The 17,292-nt window shown below is 42.1% G+C and overlaps 1 protein-coding gene across 4 annotated transcripts; it reads right to left on the bottom strand.

Moving 5' to 3' along the window:
* Positions 1 to 4,622: 4,622 nt before the first annotated feature.
* Positions 4,623 to 15,482, bottom strand: LOC111227578 (beta-1,3-galactosyltransferase 2-like). 4 transcript variants are annotated; one of them, XM_022753130.1, is made up of 3 exons: positions 15,343 to 15,352; positions 14,664 to 15,189; positions 4,623 to 6,965 (listed from the first exon to the last, which is right to left on the bottom strand). In XM_022753130.1, exon 3 carries the CDS (start codon positions 6,613 to 6,615, stop codon positions 5,296 to 5,298), a length of 1,320 nt encoding a protein of 439 aa, XP_022608851.1. In that variant the 5' UTR covers positions 6,616 to 6,965; positions 14,664 to 15,189; positions 15,343 to 15,352; the 3' UTR covers positions 4,623 to 5,295. The 4 variants fall into 4 exon arrangements, with proteins under 4 accessions (XP_022608851.1, XP_022608849.1, XP_022608853.1 ...); XM_022753128.1 differs by having other exon boundaries at positions 14,664 to 15,482; XM_022753132.1 differs by lacking the exon at positions 14,664 to 15,189 and having other exon boundaries at positions 15,343 to 15,482.
* Between the last annotated feature and the right edge of the window lie 1,810 nt (positions 15,483 to 17,292).

The raw sequence follows: 17,292 nt of genomic DNA, 5'->3' as shown, positions 1-17,292 counted from the left end.
CATCTAGGAATGAGATTTGTTGATTAAATATCACTATATTTCGACATCAACCCAGTCATGAGCAGAGTGTTAAGACCGGCCTACTGTGAGTTGGCTGGAACCCAGATGGTGGATTCTCCTGGAGGCCGTGTCCCGTTATCACAATGACGGATTCTGCCGGTGTCTCAGCGGTTCAGCTCTGGTGGAGTTTGCCAGGAGACTTTCTGTCTCGGGCACTCTTGATTTCTGCTCGGCTTCTCTGCAGGCGGTCGTGCAGAGGTGTTATCTGCCGGCGTCTCTTGTGGGTTGATGCGAAATAAACTCTAATGCTCTTCACTTTGGCTGGATAACTTTAGAGGAGACTGGCATTGACCAGATGACTCTAAAGTTGTAAAAACCTTCAAAAAGGAAAACTTGATAATAATTAAAAGTAACAAAATTGCTCTGAGGCACTTCTGTTGTTTCGGTTCAGTTGGTCTTGACTTGGCTTATAATATAAAAGATATAGACAAAAAGAATGTTATTTGGAGCACGTGGCAAAGAAAGAATAAAGGCGCGGACAAGTGCAAAAATGGGTCATGAGTTTGTGGCTAGAAGCTTAGAGCTAAGAGCCGGGCTGTTGGTAAGAGCCTGGACTACAGAGCTAACAGAACTATTGAGCAAAGTTTTCAGCTTCTAGCTTCTAGCTTTAAGCAATGTGTGAATTGATCACGACTGTTTTATCCCCTGGGGGCTGGCGCATGTTTCAGGGGCATCACCCGTCTTCTCCTGTGAACTTTGAACTTTTGAATAGTTTAATCTATAGTTTACCTATAAACTTACACATCTGTCTTCCACCATGACCAAAAAATATTAAATGAAATAACATATAAAACTACTTGCGCTAATAATGGCAGAGAGGAGTAATAGGAGTGTTGATTTCATATTACATCCTTCAAACCTGGAATTAATCATGATACAAGTGGTTAACTGATCAAACAACAATATAAACATTTCCCAAAGTTAATAGTGTATAAATGTGGATTACACAGCAGTTCTTTGACTGTAATAATAATAATATGGACATGCTGGATGTCATGGATGCTGACAGTATGGTCACATGAAGGACATTGTCTTAAAGTCTACATGTTACATTCTATAGGATAGAAGTTTGGGATTAAACTATTGCATAGGAACAGCTCATGAGTTACAGAACAGCTAGATATTTAATTATATATTCTTCCTCAGATCTGTGTCTGTGAAGAGTGTTCTTCTCTGGGTTGTAGTTTATGACTCTTATCTAGAGAGGGACAGAGGAAGGGAGGTTGGTGTGTGTGTGAGTGTGTGTGTGTTCATGCATGGCACAGAGAGGCCAGGATTCACATCTTAGTGATGATCAGTCCTTTTGATGTTACTTTTCTATATAAGAAACAATCAAATATCATTAGACAAAGTCTGATTGTTACAAACTGGAGATTTTGCCTATATTCTCCAGTTGCCTGGTGTCCATTGGTTGATCCTCTGGAGCTGACCCTTTGACCCTTGGTCTGGTTCTGTGTCTCTCTGACATGCTAAAAGCTGGTCTGTTTGTGAGAGAAGGGCCCTTTGTCTCTGTTTCCTATCAATTTGATAGTTTGATGGTGGGAAGAGTAACAGAGTGTCAATTGTGGGTCCGTAACTCTGCATGTCCTTATAATGAACTTCTTTAACTTCTTGTGACTGATGCCAGGCCAGGTATGTCCACTACAAGAAACTGGTTGGTTGAACTATGAATGGTAGATTTTATTGCATAGTATTGTATTGACTCCAACCTGAATTCATTTCAGTTCCAGTCAATTAATTTTTTTTATATTGAATTTGATATTTCTATTAAAAGACACACAAACTACAGTGTTGTGAAAAATGTGCATGGAGCATTATTTCCAAATATTCCAGAATCAAATATTTATTGACTCAGTAATTGCAATTTTAGCCATGTAGCTCTATTATCGCTCATAAGAGCTTGTGTAATTTGAATATGCCATTGAGAGTATATGTTAGGTGGGACATCATGTTCAGGAATGTTGAACGATGACCTCTGCCCTGAAACAGCTGGTGTGGCACTAAAAAAATCCTTAATGATGGACTGGAGTGTTTTGAATAGTCCATAGCAGACACTGGCCCTTACTAACGTACTTCTTGTCAAACATATGAGCGTTGCCAAGTTAACAGCAAATCGATTTAAAGTACATCAACTAATCTTCTTTTTAAGAAGAAGGGCTATGTGGGCTACGGCATTTCTTGTCTGTAGTCTTCTCCTGCCTCGTCTCTAACTGCCCTCATGAAGTGCACCTTTAACTCTACCTTCACTTCCTGCTAAATTGGAACACATTTGTACCTTAACCTGTCAGAATCTACTTGGGCGAATCCAAACGTACGTGTTTCTGAGAGTCTTTTTTCTACAGATTTAACTTGTGCCTGCTATAGGGTACATCTGTGAAAAATGTACTTTTGTAGTACAGCGGTATGCTGCTCCTGTACGTCTGTTTTTGTTCGAGTTGTTCTGGACTGTCACACATCTCTCCAAGGAGATAGGAGAAAGGTACAGAACACTATAGGGATGTCTTTCAAGGATGTTTTTCACAACACAAAAAGATTCTCACCACAAGACCTGAGGGATGCTGAAGCTCATGTTATTGTCAAAGAACGTACAGACATGCATAATATATAAGTAGATCCCTTACTTATTTCCAGAGATACATCTGAAAGAAAATATACTTTTGCTGTTTAGAAATAGATACAGCTGACAGTTTGCATCAGCAATGTGAAGCAGACCGCAGTGGTAAATATTATGTGAATATGTGTGCTGATAGGAGTCCTCTGTTTCGAGATAATGATGTGATATCTCCCTAAAAATCAACCTAAGCTGTGTAACTGTTGTGATAACTGGTGAGCTGAGGTTGATACAGCGGCACAAACTCTTACATGGGCGCATACAAAGTAACAAATAAAGCTGTTGTCTCTTTGCCTGTGGCCCCGGCATCAAATAAGTCCTTGCCGCTGTGCAGTTTATCTGAGATGAACATCTCGATATTCTCACCCTCCGCAGTCTTCGCCGTGTTTCAGCTTCCTCCTTCCCAAAGACTCCCCCGCTCAGTGATTAGCGGCTTAAAATATACCGTAGTGTGAACTTTACTCATTTTACTGCTCCCCAAACAGAGTCACTCAAATGTACAGGTGATTAAAACGAGACTGACAGGTGTGCGGTGAAGTCTGTGGAAAAAGTGCAGGAGCCTCTGCTCTCCATTAGTTTAATTAAATTACCTTAATCTGATATAGGCTATTTCAAGTCATCACCCAATTATATGCTCTTTTTTGTTGGTGGCCCTGAGCACTGGAGTGTATATTTATTTATTGCCTCCCTCCACCCTAACACACATACACACACACACACACACACACACACACACACACACACACACACACACATGCCCATAAATACACACACACTTAGGCAAGCTGAAAGTTCAGTTCTGTCTGGCAGCCTTTCAAAATTATATGCATTCATTTTTAATTAAAATCTAAATTTAGGTGTTTTGCGGCAGAATATTTTATATTCTCCAGGGACACTGAAGAGTTCAATGTTTAATTCATTTCTCATCACTCAGCCTTGAGATTGCTTGTCTTCATATTGTTTCTACCTGACCTGAACTTCTCTAAATGTTTTACTAGAAGTTAATGCATTTCTTCACAGTCCACTGAATACAGTTTTACCTTTTTATTAACGATCGGTGGTTATGGTAATAGAAAATGCACATTATTTGCCTGGTTTGTTCAGAATTATGTTTATAGATGGTATGATTGTTGAGTAACAATGCGACCACACGTAGTCATACAAGGAAACAATGAAGAAAGGATGTGATAAGAATAACAGGGGGTGATGTCAGCTTCCTTTGACCACAACTTTCCCAAACAAAAATAACATTAGGTGGATTGGGTCACTGAATCTGTGTGCAGTTTTGAAGCTAGTTAATTACTAAATCAGGTTGCACCATTAATATGTAAAAACTGTCAGCAGTAGCTTACTTTATGAAATGTAATGTAAAATCTTCCCAGTTTACATCATTTAATCAAATTACATTCACTCTTAACGGATAAATATTAGCAAGCTAGCAATAGTTTTGTCAGTTAACAGTGACTAATTCAGCAAGTTTAGTAGCAGCTAATCTTTCCGGAACAACTGCTTTAGCTATCGCAACCCATTTTAACTAAGTGATAAGTAAATCTTCACCATGAAGATGATTCCATTATAACTAAGCTAATAGCTTAGCTGCTGCAACTGGTTCCTAAGGTTGAGATATTTGAAATGAATATCACAATATGGATAAAAGCATTTGATGTTTTGCGATTGATGTTCAATGCAACTTGAATTGCACTCTGAAATCCAATCTAATCACATAACTTCTTCACACATGTGTAACAAAAACCTTTTCTTTAGTTTATGATTAAAAATGCAGAAATTAACTTTGTCAAAAGAAGTGTGTACAATACAAACAGGTTTAAATGATCACAATGTGAATCCACTCATTCGTGTGTAATGAAGGACCCCAGAGAAAACACAAACACAACTGCAAACAAGATGAATTCAGTACATTTAATTGTTATTTGATTCATTGCACATTTGCTCAAGTGCAGTTATACTCAATGTAAAGCTTTAAAAAATACAATCTCAGTCATCTCTGACGTGATTCTGAGTGCTTTCATGTTGATTTTTTTTAAAATAAAATACAGTATATGACAGATAAACCTTCTCGATAGAGTCGTGTTCTTTGATAAATATGTAAAGTAAACACTGAGAAACAGGGCAGCATAACTGGTCGACGTCAAAGATACTTTCATTCATATTTAGGTAGTGTAACTTTTGACATAATACACGTACATTTCCCTTTGTCTGTGTAAACACAATTGTGTCTTAATGTTTGTTTTTTCATTAAAGAATTGTAGATATTGTACTACCCTTTAGAAGAGATCCCTCACATTAACCGTAGCATGAATTACCACCTTTCTGTTGGCACCTGAATAATCATAAACACCACTCTTGAGCTGCACTTGTGCATGCTCCACATCGCACACATCCCCCACTCTCCTCTTTAGAAATAGCTCACCAGGTTTACAATACTTAACATTTTTTCTCAAATTAAAAAAATAGTTTGGATCATCGACTGTACACAATACCAAAAACAATGTGCTTTTCCCCATATAGTGTATAGTGCTGAGTTCGACATGCCATCCACCGGCTGTAGTTAAGAGTGCACCCATCTCCCTTTTTTTTGAAGCAGGTGGTAGTCACAGGACGCGTCACGGAGGCCTCTCTCCGTGAAACTTTCGGTGTCTGTACCTGCCGTTCTTTTCCTTGGCCATGTTGATACAGGCGTTGTGCTTGTTGCTCTGCAAGTGGTTCCAGTACTTGATGAGTTCGTTGGGGTGGAACTGATGAGATGTGATCAGGTGGCTGTACTTACAACTGGAGTAAGACACCCGCCAGTGGTTGAAGAGGAACTCGTTGGGAGGGGGCGCCGGGTCGATGCGCAGCTTCGCCAAGCAGATCCCCACGTAAACGTCTTCCAAGTGCAGCCTGCGAATGCTGAGAGAGGCCTGGTAGATCAGCTCAGCCATGTCCCCTGAGAACACGTACCCCGTGCCTGAGCAGAATATCGGGTAGCGCTCGCTCGGGTACAACTCCGGCGGCATGTACCACTTGCTGTCCTTGTTTCGGTTTGGTGCATAGCCCCTCATCAGGTAGCCGGTGAAGTACCTCTGCTTGGGGGGGAGCTCGGGCTTCAGCAGCTTTTGGATGAGATACTCAGTATTGACAAACATGTCGCTGTCTGTCTTCATCACATAGGAGGCGTGTGGGCAATAGGTGGCCACCCAGTTCATGCCCATCAGGGTTTTGATGGTCAGGTTGTAGTAAGTGTCCTGATAGTCCTGTTGGATGATGTCATGGTAAACGCGGCTCTCTTCCTCTATGCTGCTCTGAAGGAAGGTGTCGGAGCTTTTCCCTGTGCCGAGCAGGAAAAGACGGACAAACCCCAGGCCCATTGCGACGCTCTCATTCCCCCAGGTCTGGCGGATGGCGTTGCGGGCATCGGCCTGGCCGGGTTCTGCAGCGATGAGCAGTATGAGGAAAGGTGTGGTGTCCCTGCACTTGAAGGGCTCGTTCAGGATGTAGCGGTAGGGCTGAGCACTGAGCCTCCCACCCACACCCATCTCCTTTTGTAAACTGTTGTTTGTGCTCATGGAGTCCCCAAGCCCCATTACACCCATCCTGGCTCCACCTCCCCCTCCTCCCGCCTCTCCTGCCGCACCCTCTGCCTGCTGCGAGCTGAGGTTGAGCAGAGGCTTTGGCGGCACATACCCCGCCTCTCTCCAGAGGCTCCTCAGGGAGCTGCTCTGGTTGGCTTCTCCCTTGGGGCTGCGGAAGCCCCTAATGGTGTAGGTCAGTGGATTTTCCCGGGGCCCACTGCGTCCCGGCAGCCAGTCCTGGTGGCTGAAGAATAAGAAGAGGGTGAATAGCAGAGCCAGTGAGAGGAGGCCTGCTACATGGGTCCGAAAGAGCGAACGCTTGACGGTCCAGGTCATCTTGATGGGACAGCAGTGCCGCCGTCTCCACTGCATGGTGCAGATCGAGGTCGCAGGAGGCTGCTGCTGCTCAAGAATGGGCGGCGGCGGCAGTCACATACAGTCACCTCAAACATGTGGTTGCCAACAATCAGAGGGTTATCTGAGCTGGCAGATGGGTTGGAGTGAGCCTCCTGGTGGAGTAGGGAACAACTGAGTCCACCAGTACAGCTTGGAGCAGGTTTAAAAGGGCTCCTGGTGGAGCTTAGAGGGCGATGATTCCCTGGCCATAGAGGCTTCTCCCTGGCTCTTCTTTGGGACCGTAGACAAACACAGGGTCATGCTCCACGTCTCGTCTCCTTCAGGATATGATAAGGGTCACCTCCTCTGTGTTTGCTCTCTCTAATCTGAAAAGGGAGAGAAAAGAAACAGAGAAAACAGTCTCGGCTGTGGTCCAAAAAGCAACTCCTATTCGCTGGCACTGAGCCATATGTCAATTATTTGAGATGCAGATGTGTTTTATTCATTCTATTGTGGGAAGAACTGAGTTTGTTTTTTAATCATTTTATTTATGGTTTGTTTTGGAACACTCACAATAATTCTGAATTAATTTCTTCCAGATGCAAAGCCCCAATTATATCTTTCTGTGGATGCATTGCCCACTGTGGTAAATGTCTGAGTCAATATGACAGCGTTGTAGCATCTTTCACTGGACAGGGACCTAGAACGCAGCACACTGTGGGGGTGTGGCCTCCCGAGGAAAGAGGATGGGAAATTTTGAGAATACTGTTGCAAATATGTCAGTGGAGGAAAGGAACGTACGATCGAAAATGAAATAGATCCAGGTGTGTGCCTCTTTGCTGAGACAAGGTACAAAACAGTTTTTTCAGATTAATTCAACCCCACAGTAAAAACAACTGACTCAGTGAGCATATTTTCCTGTTGCTTTACACAGTAACAGACAATAGGACCATTTCCTAGACCATCACAAACTCGTCTCACAGTTAAGACCATCTAAAAATAGTGAAGAACAGACAATATTCTATAAAGATCTTTGTGGAAACTCTGAGCTGGCGCTGACATAGTGAAGCGGTGGTTGCCTCTTGCATGTCATTATTCAGCTTAACGCCTGGGGCAGAAGTATAAATTGCAGGTTTGCTCAATGTGGTGCCGGCTAACGCTACACCGACCCGCTTGGGCGAGCGAGTGTCATCAGCCCCCCACCACGCGTCGACAACCGGGGAGGAGATGCATCTGTCAAAATGAGTTTTCAGGGTCCAGCAGGCAGTGGTGCCAAAGCCTGAGCCAAGCCTCTGATGATAACAGCCTGAGCCCGCCATTCACCTTCCACCTTCGGCTTATCAATGCTGCCTACTGTCTAGCTGTGACCACCCAGGCTGCTCGATCTCACACAGGCATAAATACAGGACATGCAAGGAAAAAATGTACACATGCAAACACAGACGACACAGACAGAAAAGCGATGTGTGCGATTGCATCTGTTGGCCACAGGGGGTTGTGCACCAAGGGAGGCACGAAGGCGATCATGTATGCGCACATTGATTCTCTAACTCACCAAGGCAAACAATCCATTTGCACAAGCACAACATTTACTGTGTGTTGCACACTATCATATGCACACCAAATACTGCACACATAATCATTTTTTGGTGTTCACAGAAACACACATCAACACAAAATCAAATGCGGACCAGACTTAATGATATACAGAACAAACATACTGCACAAACAGTAAGGCGCGTGTGTGTGTGTGTGTGTGTGTGTGTGTGCGCGCGCGCACTAAACACATAATTATATCCACACTAGATACATACATCATTGCTGTGCATGTTAACTTACACACACACATCAGCAGAGAAAACAGAATATGCCAGCAGAAACTTGCAGGTTGTGCTAGACTCTAGTGAATATTAATGCAGCAGCAGTGCAAGTCTTGAATCCATCCTTCCTTCGTGAGTGTATTAATTTACTGGCTGCCTGCGTTGCCTTTTTTTTTTTTTTTATTTGTTTGCTTGCTTTTTTTTAAATAATTTGAAGATGCTGAACAACAGAGCATTATATTTGTGCAAATGCTACATGCCGGCTTAGTGTGAGGCAGATTTTTCTGAACTTCCAATTTTCATTTCCTGCTATGTTTGCTCATTCGTCATGACAACTGGCAAGGAACACGATAACCTTTTCAGGCGAGTGAGCTTACCCAGCGCAAGCAATTACAGGAGAATGAGAGGGGCCAGAGCCGGCTTTGTTTTAAAGGTTAACATACTTTACATCGAAGCATATCCAGCGCTTCTCCTGTCAACTAAATGAACATCTAGTTACATGAGCTCTGATGAAGTGTGCACAAACAAGAGGGGCACGTAAACACACAAATACGTACGAACACAGAGACACACGTGCGTAATGGATGCCCACACACTGCCACATCCTCCCACCCACAAGCTCACATGTAGACAATCCATGAATGGCTGAGTGTGTGACTTTGTTTTCTTGTTTTCGGCGTAAATGCCAATTCTGCCGAGAGATCAGGCATCCATTTTTACTTTTTAGCAGTTCTATTTAATCTGCCAATGCCTCTCCTCATTAATTCATTTTCTTGCCTCCCATCAATGTCACTTCTATGCAAGCCAATTAGTTACACTAGCACTAATTAAAGCCCCAGCGATTCTGCAGCGGTCAATAATCAGAACGAAGGCTGGGGGAATGACACAGTGGTGACATACTAGGCATACATTATAGCGTCGTCGCTGTCACCACATCAGCTTCAAGCCTAGAGGAAAAACAAAACATAATAATAATAAAAAAACAAAAAAAAGAGGACAGGCTTTCAACAGCGAGGTGCACACACACACACACACACACACACACATACATTCTCCACAGGTAGATTTCTCTGTTTGCACGCCTACATAAACTGTCTGGCCCGTTTCATGCCTCCACAAAGTGTGTAATGCATGCAAAACAAGCTCTGCTGATGTCGATGAGGATGTGACCTTCATTCAGTGAAACAGTGCACTTTGTGATAGTGACACATTTTCCTCAGGGAAAAAAATGCAGCCTCCATTGGTGAGCCGCTTAGAGAGGCTGTTCGCTGGAGTTAGGAGGTTAAACTCTGCTTTATTGAAACAGGCCTGGCTGATTATGTGGCTGACTGAAGTTCTCCTTTTGTTTAATAACGCTGCCTTGAAGTAACAGTCCTCACTCAGCCATTACAGTCCTAGATTTAATTTTTTATTAAAGAAGTGTTGTGGTTCATTGTGACTCATGGCCTTCATCAGGGTGAAGAGAACCTAGGGTTCTTTAAAAAGAAAATCCCCTGACATACGACAAAAAACGAGTTTGACAAAGAAGTCGTGAATGTTGCAGCTGGATGAGGACCATCGCTTTCTGGGGCTGCAACTAGCAATTATTTTCGTTATTAAATGATTAATGAAAAAAAGCCTGTCACGTTTTTCTGGGCGCACCAAAAGAAACATGTTCAAACATTTTCATTTGTTCCAAATAACGCTTGAAGTTACTTTAAAGGTCCCACATTTTACACTTTTTCTGTTTTATAAATGTTGATCCATAAGAAGATGGTGTTAAGAACCAAAAACCATCTCAAAGTAGTTTTACATCTCCTCTCTCAGGCTTCTCTCTGGAGCTCTAGTAACAACAGGTCAGTGAGCCAATCAGATCCAATCATCTGAGGATCTCTTCTGACTGGCTGACTGTTTTCTAAATGATAGAATAAAAAAATAACAAAATATCCAATAAAAATGGGCGGCGCTTGAGGCACAGCTGAGGGTGGTGATTGCTTTGTTGTGACATCACAAGGTTACAGAAGTCCTGACGGCTGGTTTCTTTCAGTTTCTGAATACAGGCTGTGTGCATTTCTCTGTGGACTGAGCACTTTGATACTTTCACAGTATTAATATAGAACCTAGACCTGATTTATAATCAAAAAAGACATGAAAATGTCACTTTATACAATATGGGACCTTTAAGTTCATTGCTAATAATAGTGAGCTATGTAAGTGCAGTTTCGAATCTGAGACATTAACTTGTAATGCAGCTTTTTTAAGCTGTAGAGAAAAGTATAGAATCTGAATACTAATAAAAAGCAGCTGTATACTCACATTTGGTGACAAATTTGAAGTCATGAGAAGGATACATATTGTTCCTGATTTCACAAAATCATGCAACAAGTGCTATAGATGTCTTTTCTATTAAAACTGTCTCCTCCTACTCACAAAGGTTGTCGATTTTGATGCAGCACAGTGAAGATATCTGTTCAACATCCAAATGAAAAAAACAATGAAAACTCAGCTCTTTCAGTTCTATTTAGCCTTAATTCTCTGACACACCCTGGAGTGCTGCAGTCTAAGGAGGCTTCAGCAACTTCAAATCAGTCATGAAGTTTGTCTGTCTGCTGCTTTATCGTAGCCTCTACGTAGGACACTGTTGTCACGCCCCAATAAATAGCGCCAGCAGTGAACAAGGACAACGCCCACTGTTTTGTATCTATTTAAGACTCTGCCCTGGCTCTTGGTGTCCACTGTCAGCATTCCAGTTGTGAACCAGGAAATCAAAGCTCGAAATGCCTTTTGTCTTTAGAACTAGCTTTAACTTCAATCGCTCAGCCTCTCCTTGAAACCTGTCTTGTTGGTTTTTTTTATCACTGTATTGCTTATGTTGGCAAGAAACATTGAGCTAGTTTCACTGCTATTGTGCTTTGGCCTGCACAGCAATGAGTTTTTTTGAGGAATTCAGGAATTTCACATCTGCTTCTGGGCTCCTCAGGGAATTCAACCCCAGGCTTCGTTCTGACCAGACGCTTGAAGGAGAGAAGGCTGTTGGAGCCCCCCCACCCCCTCCTTGGCATTGCTGTGATCTCATTTTAAACCCTCCTCGCCCTGGTCACTCTCCTCGACCCTGTTCAGCTGCACTACTCCTCAACAACCTGTCATTTTCTGACTGTTGTTTACCATCTGATTGCAGCAAAAAGTTCACAAAGACTGGCAAGAAAACAAGCGAAATCGATGTGAGGGATGGTCACTCCTCGTGACTTTCACTCTCTCTCCGTCTGGTTCTGTTTGAGTTATTTGACCAGCTGGTCTCCTTTACTAAAGCAAGGAATGGGGTTTTTATATTCTTGTGCAAATTTAAATGTTTCATCAAGATGTTAATGTATAAGAAAGCAGTTTCCATCCTTTTTATTTATTTTTCATCGTAAACTCCTACACCCCTTTATCCAACACCAACCGTTATGTCCCAAACATTTGCACTGATTGTAATCTGGATGTTACTTAACACTTTTAACTATATATAAGTGGATCTTGTTACAAGATTTTGTCATACAATTGAACTGAGGTTGGTTTGGTGCATTACTGCCAGTGGCAGAAGACACTTCAAGCAATTATCCATTATTTTTAACTAACCATTTTCATCTAATGATTTTAGCTAACTCATTTACCTGTTTCATTTCTTTAAGCTATTTTAGTCATACATTTCTAGCTAACTTGTTTATCCATTATTTATTTTTATTGCAACCATTAATGTAGCTAACCATTTTGGTTGTTTATCCTTTACTTTAAACTAGATACTGCAACCATTTATCCACTTTTACATAACTCTTTCAACTCCTTATCCATAACTTTTTTTTTTATCCATAAATTTTAATAGTTTACTCTTTAGCATCTTTTTACTTTAAGCTAACTCTTAATACTTCTCTGCTCACTTGCTAACTAGTTAGCTAACTAGTTAGCAAGCACTATTTGGGTAGCATGTGACGCTGTCTTTTGATTCTGATTAATTTGCCTTTTTTTTTTTTTTTTTTTTTTGGATAAATGTACCTGTGTCCATTATTCTTTTTCTCTCTTGTTGCGCTGTTTAGTGCGCTATTTTCAGTTTTACCTGCAGGGGTTTTTAAAAATCTGATGTTGAGATTTATGCCAGAACCCAAATACAAACACAAATGAGTGTGTTGGCATTTGGAAATTTCACAGCAACATATCTTTCCAATAAACAGTGTCCCTGCTCCTCTGAATAAGTTGTCACTAGAACAAACTTTCTGTCCAGTCCATCAGCCCTAACGGAAAACTGCAAGGAACAGAGAAAGTGTTTTTTTGGGGTATCTGAGTGAAGTGACCCTTTGAAAATGTTTGGTGTATATGTGACTCAACTAGGATAGGACCGCTGGGAGAAGGGAGGGTTGCGTTCTTGCTAAGTGTTTCCGAGCAGACGAGTGACAGAGGATGACCAGCTGTAATTTTTTTTTTTTTTTACCCATCATCACTAGAGGCTTGTCAGATCTGGGCCAGGCCACTGCAGCCCCACATCACACAACATGACCACATCTGATCCTTAAAGGGTCATTTCACCCAAATTACAAAAACCTCTCTTGTGGTATCTTAGCCATGAAGACAGTTTACTTTTAATTGTATCTATAGGAGGGCCTGCCTCCATCTTAACACAATAAGGAAAGGGGATTAACTAGTTCCAATGACAACCAGGAACTGGGAACCTGTTTGGAACACATCCTGTAGCCCGTGCAACTGCTGATAATATAATCTGTGCATTTGCCAAGGAAAACAGGGACTGTCTCTCCAATGATATTTTGCCGAGCTGAAACGTTGAAGACCACTCAATTAGCCGATTGACAGATAATTAATTAGCAACGACTTTGATAATCGTTTAGTCATCATCATTTTTCAAGCAAAAATACCGATCGAACGATCTCCAGTTTCAGAGTCTGCATTGAGAGTTTATAATGTTTTTCTATGTCTAAAGTCACAGTAAACTGAATATCTTTGAGATTTGGACTCTTGGTTGGACAAAAAAGAGCAATTTTTTACACATTGGGTTTTAGGAAACTGTAATGGATGTTTTTCATTTCATATTTTCTGCCCCTAATGTACATAAAAAATACGATATAGAAGAAGAAGATATCAAAACTTGAACAGATAAGGCCAAAAGAATGTGTTTGTTTGTACTTTGTGGGAACCGACCCTTTAATGTACAAGTCAAAGCTATATAATATCGACATGCAGTGAAACATTTTAGATTCATTTGTCCTTTAAAAAGGGTTTTAACAAAGGATCGAGAAGCCTCTTTAAACTCGCCTCAAAAATACAAGAGACCTCTGGGAAATAAAGCTTTGGCAGCTGCGAGCCACTGTAGCTGTTGTAAATATTATATGACAGTGATTCTCTTCCACTCAATGAGGGCGATACCCACTCCTTCTCATTGTGCGGCTGCCAACTTTTACCACTGACTTTAATTCTAGCAGTATTTCTGTTTTACTTCATTAATAAAGCCCGGCTGTTTTTTTCTATTCTCCTTACTTTTCAGGGGTGTCGGTTCATATGCCACGGCAATAAATTATGAGGTGGTTTGAAAATTAGACCCTATTAAAGTTTCATAGTCTAGTGGGCAGAGTGAACACCCTGATGGTGAGCTTAGCTGATGTTTTTTTTTTTTTTTTTTTTTTTTTAATGTCAATCTCAGCAGTTAGCAGATATCCCTAAGTATGCATAAGCTTTAGTGCCAAATAGCTCAGACAGCTGTACGTGATGAAGTGGATAAAAAGCTCTGTTAATTGAGCTGAATCAATGGAAACCTCCCGGTATTGCCTCTTGGCAGGTCCAAGGAAGGGATTCCTAAATTTAATTTCAATACAGAATGGACTGCTGACCCCCATGTAATGACAGAGATGCCACCTTCAGGAATCTCTGATGGGAGAAAAAGAAAATGACTCTGCTGTGGGCAAGGAGGAATGAAAGCTGTCATCAACATTCATCCTTAGGGAGTGAAGTAATAGTAAAATCAAAAGTATTCTTAATTAGCAGGGATACACCTGCCTGAGGGGCCCTTGCATCATTTTAGAGAGCCACTGGGGGTCCAAAAAAGTGCCAGAGGAGATGCAGGATGTTGGGACACAGGAGGAAGGGCATGGATGGAGAAACTGATGGATGGATGGATGGATACTAGTCAAAGGCGACTGGAAAAGGTGGATGTTTGGATGTAATGGAGGGGAGATGAGGGCGGGGAAGGCTAAATGAATAATGAGGATGTGGGGGACTGATGAGACGTGCAGTGCTGCGTACCTCCTCCTCATCATGCTGCTGCTGCTGCGGCTGCTGACAGGGCTGCGGTCGGCTGACGGAGTGTGTGAACCCTGGTGCCTTTACCCGCCATCACCGCCTCCTTGGTTCATAAACAACCTGGGCTTTAGTGCGTCTCCTCTCCGAGCTTCCTCTCCTAATCACACTGACACCTTGGATGTATTTCGTCCCTCCTCGTCCTCATCCCCACAGGCTCAACAAACCTGCAGGTTTTTGGTTCTCCTCCTGCTGCGACTCTCCCTCTCCTCTCCTGCTCCCTATGTCCGTTAGCCTATACACCACGGCTCTCCTCTACCTCTACATAAATATCTTTGCCCCCTCTCGCTGCTTCGCTGTTGTTTCCTAACCTTATCCAAGTTAACGTCGCTTTCCAGAGGCGTTATTTAATGTAATTGTAGGAGATAACACCACAGCATCCACGCACGTTTATCCGATCCGCGGGGAGCACAAGAGAGCAGCGGCGGCAGAGGAGCGGGAGCGCGGTTGGTCCCTCACGATGCTCGGCAGGCTGTTGTACAGTAAAAGCGGAGTGAAAGCGATGGAGATACACAGAATGATAATAATTAAAAAAAAAAATCTCTTCTTCCACCCCTGAGTCCAGTCACTGCCAAAACATGTTCCCCGAGTCCTGCAGGCAAAACAAAAACAATAACTCGTCTACCTTCATCTGCCCGCTTCGGTTTATCAGTCCGCTCCCTCTTTTTTTCCCTCTCCCGGATCTTTCCTCCGCTCCGCCTGTAGGACCGACCCCTGTCGGATTTTTCAGCCGGGCAAGGCAGCTGCTGGCCCGGACAGGCTGGCTGTCAGACACCACTACACTGACGGAACTCTACCACGTCACTGCATTCTTAGCGGAGCATCTCACGTGACCCAGTTAGACGTTTATGCTGCGTTCATGGGTCGTGGGGGCAAAAAGCATCCCTCCCTCAACACACATACACACACACACACACAACACACACACACACACACACACACACACACACACACACACACACACACACACACACACACAAACACACGCACACACACATTCACACGAACACACCCCAACTGAAAAAGTGTTCCAAAACATCATTTTCTAATTAAAACTCACTAAAGGTATAGCCCGTGTAATTGCTGATAATATAGTCTTGTTCCATCATTATTCAATTTCCATTTAAAGGAACACTTTATTAAAATATAAGGAGTTATTACATTAAACGGCAGTTACTATAATTGTCATGACAAGCACTGATTTGGATCAGGCCGTTAAGAATTTATCATAAATTTTAAATCTTGTGTAAATTTATGGTTCTCCCACTGTTTGAAGACATAGTTTAGTTTAGTTTAGTTTTAGAGATTATGAAATGAATTCACTGTTTTAGGTGCTAACGTTGTTTCTTCATATCCACATATTCACATTGCGATAAAAATGTCTCAGCCATAAAACGTACCTTCATGAAACTGTGCTGTAGATCATTCATATGTTCATGTTAATCGTTTGAAGATGTTAAAAGTCAACCATTAATCTCTCTGAAGTATTCCTCCTTCCTTTTTAAATAAAAATAAAAAAGACAAGAAACAAGATCATTACCATGGATACACAATCAGTAGGCCTCAAGTATAGATTTGAAATTACAATGTTTTAGCTGTAATTTGAGTAGTTTTGGTCTGAGAGTGTGGGCTTGGGCTTCCAACTTTATGGCAAAAGTAGAGCCCTGAACTCAACCCCATCCGACACCTTTGGGATCAGCATTGGACCTCACTAATGCTTTTGTGGCTGAATGAGAGCAAATCCCTGCAGCCACCTTTGCAAGCTTCCAAATATTGTAAATGGAAAATGGACTGGCACTTATATAGTCCTACTGACCTTTACAGTATTTGCTACATTCACCCATACTGTGATACATTACACCCATACACTGATGGACGATTGGATACGCAGCCTGGAGGAGCTGTGAATCGAACTTCCAAACTCCTGATTCGTGGACGACACACTCCACCTCCTGAGCCAAAGCCTTTCCAGAAAAGTGAATCTGTTCTAGCAGCAGATGGTGCCCATGGTTCTGGGATGATATGTTCAACAATCACATGTAGGTGTGCCGTTTTTGTGTCCACATACTTCTGGCCCTTTGGAGTGTATTCATGTATTTTATTGAAATTGTATTTTTTTTTTTTTATTAAACTTCATAACGGATTTATAGCTATCACATTAATATCTAGAAAGAAAACAGAAAGTATGAGTATTTAAATAGACATTCTGCAGCTTTATTGTGCAGATTGATCCTCCTTCTCATCCCCAACACAACAACAAAAGAAAAAGATCTAGGAAATTCGTATCCATGTCTGGCAGTGGGCTACTTTTACTACTGATTGCAAATTAGATGGAAATTTCTTTCAAGCTGCAGCAGATGTATTTATGAAAGAAAATTTGCAAACAGTATCTTCTGCCTGAAAGCTGAAGTGGATGGTATTTCCACATAGGAAACTCATTCCTCCCACTTTTCCCACATTCACATGAATGCAGCATCGCTCCTGCCTTTCCCTTCTCTCCTCCTTCTCCCAAGCCCACCACCCAGCACTCCTCCTCTGTGGGTGAAAAAAAAAGAAAGGGGTGGGGGGGATTTAA

Source organism: Seriola dumerili, unplaced genomic scaffold (genome assembly GCF_002260705.1).
Source record: "Seriola dumerili isolate Sdu_G_001 unplaced genomic scaffold, Sdu_1.0 BDQW01000189.1, whole genome shotgun sequence".
In the NCBI taxonomy this organism is placed as follows: Eukaryota; Metazoa; Chordata; class Actinopteri; order Carangiformes; family Carangidae; genus Seriola; species Seriola dumerili.
Note: the sequence above shows the minus strand (reverse complement) of the source record. Positions and strands in the feature narration are given on the sequence as shown.